Source organism: Acanthopagrus latus, chromosome 24, assembly GCF_904848185.1.
Source record: "Acanthopagrus latus isolate v.2019 chromosome 24, fAcaLat1.1, whole genome shotgun sequence".
Taxonomy (NCBI): domain Eukaryota; kingdom Metazoa; phylum Chordata; class Actinopteri; order Spariformes; family Sparidae; genus Acanthopagrus; species Acanthopagrus latus.
The window spans coordinates 3,896,934-3,907,564 of NC_051062.1; the positions used below are offsets into that span (position 1 = coordinate 3,896,934).

Below are 10,631 nucleotides of genomic sequence, written 5' to 3' on the forward strand. Positions count from 1 at the left end.
TGAAAGATGACAGTTGTATTGTCTGTAAAATTATCATTTTAAAACATCTCTTCTAGGAAATCCATGTATTTGACCCTCTACACAAGAGTGATACTGCTTCCCAACAGGGCAGTATGTCGGTAACCAAGGCTGAATACATATGTTATAATAACATTAGTACCACACATGCAGGCTTAGCAGATGTTTTTAAGTAAATTAAGATGAAAACTAATGCTGAACGATTATTCACTCATATAAAAATGTTCCTAGACGATGTTGCTAGATGTTTCTAAAATCCAAAACTGCAATAGAAATCACTCTTCATGCTGTTTTATGCTCTTTAATTAATAATTGCTATTCATAATCTGAGCACAGCAGGCAAGGTGACACTGCAGGAAGTCAATCAGTAAGGGAACTTGAGATCCTGGCACCATTTTGCACCTTAACAATACATTTGGTGGTTAATTTTTGCCAGCGGCTCAACATTAAGTTTCAGTTTGTGCTCGAATTGGGAAAAGATTTGGGCACCCCTGTTTTAGATGACGACAGACAGAAGCTCTCAGGCTACAGCCACTCTTTTGTCTACTCTGTTTCTACACTGTGTTCAGACTCAGAGATAATAAAAACGGATGCACTGATTGTTAAAATCTGTGAGGCCTACTTTTTGTTTTTCATACAGATAACGTATCAGGAATCTAAGAGGACGAAGAATCTGACCAATAATGACATTATTATCAATAAAATCTTCTTAATTCCTATCATTACTTGCAATAGAAAATAGGAAGTGCCTTAAGATGATTTACAAATCAGATTTTTTTTTTTCGCTAGACAAGTTGCACAGCGACACAAAACACCGAAATCAGCCAGGGTGGCATTTAAAAAACAGATTGTTGTTCTTTCACATCTCTCTGACTGAGAACTGATAAAGATGCACATCTGCTTTTAAATGTCAAGATGCCCGAGTTTCAAAGTCGCACGCCAGCGGGCATCTGTCCTGCAGCGCCCGTCGGCTAAACAGTGAACAACCTTCCAGCCTCACTATGCTGCTCCATCGCTGCACTGTTGTTTGAAGTGGAGGTGTATTTTCCTTCAGGGATCAATGGAGTTACCTAATATAAATTCATAATACGCATTACACTGGTTTGATGAATGCAGTCTTTTTCCCTGAACGCATCTGACAGCCAGTCAGCAGCACCCTAACAAAGAGAAACAGCAGGTTTAGCAGTTACATTAAACTTTTAAAAACACTTTCTGCATAGCCGAGTTCTGACGCACACACACACCAACCCACGGCGGACAACTCCTCTCACGCCGACATACATGAGAAGAGATCGGCTTGTTCAGGTGTCAGCACGGTGTTGAAATACGGGCTGTAATCTGAACTGAGCCTACACAGGCACTCCATGAGACGGAGGGAGACAGCTACAGTACCTGGCTGGTTCCCTTGAGAACGCACAACACTCGCAGTCTACATGCTGGTCCCTCAGGCGATGGTATACTAATATAGTTAGAGAGTAAAACAGGCGAGTCAGTGTCGAGACTCTTCACTACAGGAGCTGTCAACTTTCTGCGTGACAGATCCAAACAGAGGGCTGAAATGATGAGTCAAAATTCATCCAAAACAACTCTGACAGCTGATCATTGACGGCATTTACAAAGCAAGAAATTCAAACTGTTTTTGGTCTCGGTGTCTCAAATGTGAGACCTTGCTTATATCTTAGTATCTCTGTGTAGGGTGCAACCAACAATTAATCAAAATGTTGACTAAACTGTTGATCTTTTTCACAACTGATTGATTAGTTGGTCAGAAAATGGTAAAACATGTCGATGAGTGTTTCTCAAAACACAAGACGGCATCCTCAGATTACTTTTTAGCTCCGAAACCCGAAGATATTCAGTTCACTGTCACAGAGGAGGAAAGAAAACAGAAAATATTCATATTTAAGAGGGGGAACTTTGACTGAAACTACCCAAAGTGATAAATCATTTATCAAAATGAGTCATTTATGTAGCAAAAAATGCAAAACAATTGTTGGTTTCAGTGTCTGCAGTGTGAGAAGTTGCTGCTTGCAATCTTTGTAAATATATCTAAGTGTGTTAGTCGGACAAAAAAAAATCAGATGGGAATTATGATGAGCAGGCTGACAATTCTTTGGCATTTTCAAAATAAAATATATATAAATATATAACATATAAAGAGTAAGGAGCTGTAGTCATAGAAAGACACCCATTTTTGAAATAGACAATCATTTTCCAATTCAGGTTCAAAGGGTATATGGTTGACAGATGGAAGCAAGTTAAGATTGTATCTTATATCTTATAACAACTTTGTCTTCAACGACATATAAATCCTAACACCTGAGGTGCAAATCTTTACACAACTCCCACTTTCTTCATCACATGCCACAAAAGCAGTGATTGAATAATGTGTGGAAACTGCATGAGGAACATTTTTTTATCACCCCCATGATCACACGCACTCACATTTAACAAATCCCCCGGTATAATGAGCAGTGTTTTTTTTCCTTGCATGCAGTTAGTTGGAGGCTTTGTCGGTTAACACAAGTGCTTTCACTACAGCCGAGATGAAAGCAGAGGAACACGTACGGAGTCACAGCTCGGATCACATTAAAATAAACTGCTAATTAAGAAGGTCTACATGCCATTGCTGCAGTGAGGCTGTGCAGAATCCTCTTCACCCTGAACATACACACAAACACACACACACACACACACCCAGTGATTAAAACCAGGTTTTTGACACTGTCCCTGCTGTCAGTGGTGAGGCCGGAGCGGTGGTGAAATGTGCGGTTAATGCAGGCGCTAAGTGGATTCTGCTGGCAGGAGCAGCCGCCACATCCGGTCAGATCTACTCGGTCCTCTCTGGCAGCTCTGGAGCTGGACTGTCCACATGATGGTCTGCCTCTATTAGGAGAGGGGAATAAGACTGCCGAGTCAGCGTCGAGCAACGGCTCCCTAATTAACATGCCCAATGAAAAGCAATCAAGGGCCCGGTGCATTCTAATCACACACTGGGGTTTAGCCGACTTCAGCCTGTGCACGGCAGCGTGTCGTTGTTGAAAATCAACAGGGACCCGCTGGGCAGAGTGGGCATGCCTGTGGTTGTCGGTGAAGCAGAGACGTGACAGCTCAGGGGACACCAAGCAAGATGAGTTCCTCTCCGTGTGTGTGTGTGTGCATGTGTGGCCCTCTAGGTGTTTGTGTGCTCGCCCTCACTGAGTGGAAGCAATCCATCGAGCCATCCAGGCACCCAATCGTTCTTTCCATCCCTGCTTCCAGGGGCCTTCTCTCGCATCTCCGCGAGCCAGCCTCTCGCCTCGCCGAGGGGGGAGGACGCGTGGGCGGGCTGAGTCGGGGGGGGCAGCCAACCGATAAAACCAGGGCCTGTCATCAATCCTAATCCCTAATCACTCACAGGACAAAGCCTCCTGTCCGCGGCACACGTCCCCGGCTGCGGCCACATTGAGGACATCAAACAGTAAACTTCCACCTGCCCGCTGAGATACCAGGGCTTTAACAGGGGGGTATTGTACAGGTAGACAGCCAGGGCTGCAGCCAAGCGCCACTCACCTCCTCGCGGAGACGAGGCACACATCAGCACCCTATCACGCTACGACAGCACGCACATACAATGCCGCTGATTAATAAAAGGTCAGTTCGGCAGAATGATTTATGTTCAAGTGATTGCAACATCAGGGAGCAGAGAGATGGGGGGGGGGCTCATATCTGCGGGTGTATGTGAGGCATTCAAAACAACACAAGTCACAGGGAAAAACAACGCTCGGTACCAGCGGTTCCATAAGTCTTGTTTGTCTTGGGATGCTCGGTGCATGCCAGGGGATGCTGTGTGATGATGTGTTCAAATCAAATCAAATCAATCTTTATTTATATGGCGCTTTTCATACAGAAAAAAGTACCTCAAAGTGCCTCACAGAAATAAATAAACAACAGCAGAAAAATAGAAACAGCAAAATAAAAAAAGGAGAAGATAGTTAAAAGAACCCAAACCCTCCCACCCCTTCAGACATGGACAGAGACATACACAGTCATACACACACTCACACATATGCACGCGGACACACACACTAATACACACCCATACAGTAGCTGTCACTAAAGAGACATGGCTGGGCAGCGAGACCTGGTGCATGGAGAAAGCTACCTTTCAGGAGCCAGCCACACCGGGAGAGATGTCGGGCCAAGGCCGCAGGGAGCACCGCCACAGAGACCACCCCAACCCGGGCAGACAGGAGGCCCCACACCAAGGTGCAGAGCCCTCTGGTCACCCAGGCCGGAGCCGTCCATGGGACAGCACCCCCCGCGGCCAGACCAGAGACCACCCCCAGCCCGGCAGGCCCCCAGGAGGAAACACTGGAGATTAAGAACTGACAAACTAAAACAGTAAAATAAAGCAAAAAGCATAGAAGCTGAAAACACGAGGGACTAAAACATAAAAGTATAAAGGCTAAAAGCACGAGGGACTAAAGGGTAAAATATGAGAGATTAAAACAGTAAAAGAAAAAATAAATAAATAGATAAATACAATCAAATCAAATCAAATAAAAAGGATTTAAATGAATAAATAAATAAAAGAATAAATAAGTAAATAAATAAAAAGTGCTCTGATTAGTACGGCATAAAGGAATTAAGAAGAATTTGAATTTCAATTAAAAGCCTGGTTAAAAAGGTGGGTCTTGAGCCTCTTTTCTCTGCGACCCTGAGGCTCTCCGGCAGGCTGTTCCACAGTCGGGGCCCATAACAACAGAAAGCCGCCTCCCTGTGCTTTTTTGAACTAACCTGTGGTATGGTTAAAAGGCCGGTGCCGGAGGACCTCAGTTGGGTTCAAATTTATGAGGGATGCAATATCTGACGTCACACAACAATGGTGAGTGTTTATATTAGGCCAGTGAATGGGATATAAGATACATTTCCATGTATAAATGTGCTGTATGGCGTCTGTTACCTCATGGGTAAATTTCCCTCCTCTATTATGTTTATATACTCAGCCGAGGGCTCGACAGTGAGTACTCTTGCCAGAAAAAAAAAAAACAGAATTTTGTCACAGTCAGCAAAATTTTTTATTAACTTTTGGCACTGTGAGACTGGAGGTCAGAAGTAAAAGGAAATTTCACGAGGGAAATTCCCGCCTCGGACTGGAATTCAGCATCGGCGCATCTAGACGTGTTGAGCACGGAGGCATTGGGCAACCAGAGTGGAACTGGTCTCTGTCTGGCATGTCTGGCAGCTTCGCATCGTTGTCTTTGGAGGCGAATTGGTCACAGCCTTTGAAATAATTTCTTACCATGTGATTCTTTTTGTTCAGCGCTTGTTTATAAAGGTGATATAGAGAGACAGGTGTCATTCCCAGAAGAGAACTGATCGTAAGCGAAATGAGAGATAGACAGTAGGGCTGTCAAAGTTAAGATACAAACTTTCTTGAGCAGAAATGGATAAAGAAGAGGGTCTTTTGAGTGGAAAGTTCAGCTTCAAAGCCCTGCTAGATGGCTCTCTGGACAAGAACAAAGTTATCACAAGAGTACATCCGCACCCCAATACCACTTACTGGCCGAGCACACAAGCTGATGCAGAGAATCACCCTCATGTTTGCTGACAACAGCTTTCAGGCCGATGAACATTGTTCAGTTAACCTTTACGTGTAAAGTGTAAAGTTGGACGCTACATTGTGTTTGTCTTGCAAAGGAATGTTACATTCAGGTCAGCATGCCCATCTGCTGTTGCTTGCTGGCCTTGAGTTTGCTGTGTTTTGCTTTGACCATATTGCCTGAGCATGCAGTGTCACTTGAGGTTATTCTGAGGGTCTTAGGACAGAGGATGTCATTCACTGCACAGCTTGTAAAGCCCACTGAGGCAATGTGATTTTGATTTGGGGGCTCAAATAAACATTGATTTGATCTGATTTGATCCTGGAGTGTATTCTGGACGATGTTTGTCATGGTTCTGGAGTTTTGCATATAATAATAATAATAATAATAATAATAATAATAATAATAACAATATAATAAACATACATTTTCATAAAGCAAGCACATTTGTCCACTTTAATGTTGATAACAGTATTAAAAACTTGAGAAATATCCCTTTAAGGTACATTTAGAACAGGTTTTTAAAAAAAGTGCAATTCATTTATGATTAATGGCAATTGAATATTGCAATAGAATGAAAGGCCAGATAGATAGATAGATAGATAGATAGATAGATAGATAGATAGATAGATAATGTTTTTTTATTTCTTTATTTTTACGGTTTCTGTTTTGCCACTAACTTATAGCAGGGGATGCATACAGACCTTATCATGAGAAGTTGCCTCTTCAGACCTCTAAATAAAAACTCTGTACCAAGGAGTCTTGTGCTTGCACGACATGTAAAAGTTTACAGAACCAAACTCTACTCAGTTTTAGCCACATTATAAAGCCTCACGTCAACGCAGGGCCATGACATGTCGTGCTGTTTTGCATTTGAAGCTAGCAGCTAGCTCTGCTAACATGAGCGTCACAGCCGCAGACCTGTCACGTGACCCTCACCTCTGCCAACTTAATGGGCGCAAACTCGCTGCCGCACAATGTTAAGAATGGCAGGAATTACTAAACTTTATCCGAAGCCACAGTAACGTTGACCATGGCGTTGGGAAGTCATAAAATCAAACATGTCTGCTGTGAGAGTGTTTACCTGCTCCACTATCCGGCGGTGCCTCCGCGTGGCTTGCTCGATCAGATCCCGGACCGTCCAGTCAGCTTTACAGGGAACCACCACTGCGGTGTCCCCGAAAGTCACAGTGACTTTCATCACCAGCTGCTAGTCCTAACGTTCTCGACAGAAGTTCGGGAATAAGTCCAAGTTTCGGGGCGTCTGTCGACCCGGAGCTGCTGCCTGTCTCGAAAGAATAGAGGCACCTGTCCGTCGAAACTGGCGCAACAGGTGTCTCAGGTCGGGATGAAATCACGGTGGAGCCGCTTCACCGAGCTAAACTGCCGTGTGGAGCCTTAGCAGCACATCTTTATGTTCAGCCGAGCCGTCACGTAAAAGTTGTAGGGGAAAAAAACAAAAAAAAAAAACAACAAAGCGGTGACTACAGCCGCAGAGTGTGAGTTTCTGTCATGCCGAGCTGCCCTGCCTGATACACCCAAACAAAACAAACCGAGAGAGACGAACCCGGAAGAAATCACAGCGAGGACGGCACTCCAGGAAATCCCACGGCCACAGACACTGCACCAGGGAGCCGGGAGATCAGCGCGCCTGTGTGTGTGTGTGTGTGTGTGTGTGTGTGTGTGTGTGTGTGTGTGTGTGTGTGTGTGTGTGTGTGTGTGTGTGTGTGTGATGGGATCCTCATCATCTTTGAAAGTTGTATATGTTTTAATACAGACAGATGTTCAGCAGTGATCATAACACTTTGTTCATTAAACCCAACGAATAATCAGACACCTAACCTTTTTTCTCTGCACCTGCTTTATCCATTATTTCCCAAGTCAGCTTATGTTTTCATGTAAACATAATAGAATGGACTTTTTTTTTTAGTATAGGGGAAAAAGAAAAAAAAATGAGTGACAGAGAGCGGATATAGAGTGAGTATGAAGTATTTAATGTATACGTTGACCATGAGATCACAGTTTGGCAGTGGTGGAGGAAATATTCAGATCAGATCAGTTTCATAACCACACTTTAAAAACACCCCTGCATGATTAAGCTCAGTAAGATAAGTGCAGAAGTGTAGGAAGAGCAATGTATCTAAAGTGGACCTTTCAAAGTAAAAGCACTTGTTGTTCCAGAGGGCCACCAGGTGAATCTGAAGGGGTTGTGGAATGATCAGTGGGAGAGGGAAGAAGGGAAAGATAAACGTTCTGATTCATGAGTTTGTTTATATATATTTTTTTATTCTCTAATCTTCTCTGATGAAGTGTCGGATGTTTTTTCCCAGTTTGAGCCTTTAACACTTCAAGTTCAGAAGAAAAGCGCCAAATACGAACGCCTTGCAGCCATCCGAGGTGTAACAAGTGGCCCCCAACGACATAAGGTTTTTATGCAAAAGGTCACAAGGTGTGCCATAAAGTTTGGAAACCACAAGTTTAATCTTTTGAATTTTATAGACTTATTATTATTTTATTTTTTCACGTAACTCTGTAGTATCCAACTGTATGGGCACCAGTTCACCTGCTGGGAACTGCTGAGTCGCCTTTGAGCAAGGCAGGGCACCAGATTACGGGGCAGCTGCCTCACTCTGACACCTCGCTACATATAAACGTGTGTATACAGGTCCTTTTTTTGTGCATGTGTGTGTATTCCAGGAGTGAAAAAATTCTGAGGGGACAAATATTAGCCATTAGTCCTTCTCTTGCTCTAATCCCCCCTGCACACACACACACACCTCAACACACACACACACATCGCCACACACTAATTACCTCGGCGTTATTGTCTGTCATTTTATGTCATTAGGTGTGTTGTGAAATTGCCTTTATGGATATTAATGGCCGCTGACATGCTCCCGCGCCTTATTCCCGGGCATTGTTTGGTGTTGCTCTCGGGAATCCCCCCCCCCATTAAATCGGAGAGCCACCACGGCAGATGGATTCATAATTGGGACACGCAATTATTATTTCCACTGCCGCTGTAATTCATCCGAAATGGAAGGGAACGGAACAATGAAGGGCTGACAGCTCACTCCTCTCATCCCCAATAAACAAGGTGAGAACGTGTGTGTGTGTGTGTGTGTGTGTGTGTGTGTGTGGGGTGAGGGAGTGGGGTTTGAGGGCAGAAAGCAAATAAAGACGTGGGAACAAACGGAGGCGATCCCTAATTAGCAAATTTCTACAGTGACTGCCTCTTTCGTCTATAATCCCTGGGCTCTGATTTTTAAGAGAGAGCATAATTTCATACCTGGTTCAACACTGTGTTCGCAGAGCCACTGAGAGTATATGATGCTGGTTATGTCCCCCCCTCCTCCCCCAATGGGATGATGGCAGCTGCTGACTCATCAGACGCTGCAACTTTTGTTGTTGCCAGCACTTGGCTGCGGTCACACTGCAGTCAGCAGCGGAACGTGTGCGTGTTTCCATGCAACGCCGCTTAAAACCCCGTGAGCTGGGAAAGTGACAGATAACGCTGCGTGGCCTTGGTGTTTTTGTCGGACCCACAAAGCCACATCCCTCCTGGTTTATATACGTTTTTCTCAGGATGACACCCCGCTTCACACAGACGTGGCAGGGACTCGCCTGCAGTCGGCCCACGGTTGAGCCTCCTGCTCAGCTGCGTTTGCTGGAAGCGTTATTTTGGGGGCATTTTGCCTTTATTTGACTGTAAGAGATGACAGAAATTGCAAGAAGACGGTTCCAAAACTGTTATATGGTATGCATCTCAACATCTAGACCAGCAGACCAGACCTAAAATAAATAAAAATCAGTAAAATCCAGTAAAAATCCATTTAAACTGGAGTACCGTGTCAAGAACACCAAGTGGCTGACTCCGAAATCCACGTCTGCAGTTCCTGCGACTTAAAAAGACATCCATCTACTCAAATGGATATGATGATCCAAAGTGTATCTCCTGCCTATTTAGATTCTGCCATATTTTGTATATTTTATTTATAATTATGATCTAGTTCACGATTGAATAGTTTTATTAAAAAGTAATATTGGTCTTCAGTTTTTTTTATCAAAATAGGTTAAAGATGCAGAATGTTCCATTTGGTGCATAACTTCCTCCTGAGCGCACAGATGTTTGTGTGTGATGATTCAAATGCGGATGAAAGTATTTTAACACTCAATTACGTTGAAAAATATTTGTTTTTTACCTTTCTGTTTTTCTAACAACAAACGGATTTAGTAGTAATTCCCAAGTCAGCCTTAAAGACTTTGAAATCCTTCAAAATAACATAGACTGTAAATGATGCACTTCATTTTATTTCACAGAAACAAACACACATGGAGAAATGGAGATGTGTAAAGACATGTGCCCCAAACTTATAATTAAAATAAATATTCTACAAAATTGCACACTTAGATGTTACTTTACATAATACTTGTATTTGTTGTCCCAAACAGGCTTGTACGTGAACCTTGAGTTTTGAATATTTTGCCACATAAATGTATCAAAGTGCCTCTATTGCAAAGAACTTGCACATATTGTGCAACACAGCAAATACGCACGCCGACATACCAGCGCCAGTGCATTTCACAGCTGTGGCACTGATGCACAGAGTAGCTCTTGTGTTTGTTAAAGGTGGCTCCCCCCTGCAGTCCCCATTTGTGTCAGAGGAGAACAATGGAGCGCGTGTCGGAGGCATCGTAACGTGTTGAAAGAACGGAGTGATAAGACGTCGGGTGTCAGGAGCCTCGGGTTCAGTGTTTGCACGACGCTACCGCTGTCGCTTGTCGACTCGGTTAAAGGAGCAGTACGCTCTTCAACCGCGCCCTCAGCTGCGGTGGCGAGAGCTGGGAGCTCGGGTTTACAGTCGCCTCCGCGCTGAGTCGCAAAGCGCGTACTGTATGAGCTGGAGCGGTCCATCAAGCCCTTTTCAATCTTGTCCTCATCTGGAAGTGAGGCGTGCCAGCCAAAGTGTTGGCCGTCAATACAAGCCCCGAGATGGTTTTTGTTGTTTTGTTCGTCTCCCTGAGTGC

The 10,631-nt window shown here is 44.0% G+C and overlaps 1 protein-coding gene across 2 annotated transcripts in view; it reads right to left on the bottom strand.

Moving 5' to 3' along the window:
* The window catches only part of pard3ba (par-3 family cell polarity regulator beta a), a 171,824-nt gene extending 164,364 nt beyond the window's left edge, over nucleotides 1-7,460 (bottom strand). For both annotated transcript variants that reach the window (XM_037091436.1, XM_037091437.1), the window contains exon 1: nucleotides 6,688-7,460. In XM_037091436.1, coding sequence (XP_036947331.1) covers nucleotides 6,688-6,804 — 117 coding nt within the window. In that variant the 5' untranslated portion in view covers nucleotides 6,805-7,460. The remainder of the gene's footprint in view (nucleotides 1-6,687) is intronic.
* Between the last annotated feature and the right edge of the window lie 3,171 nt (nucleotides 7,461-10,631).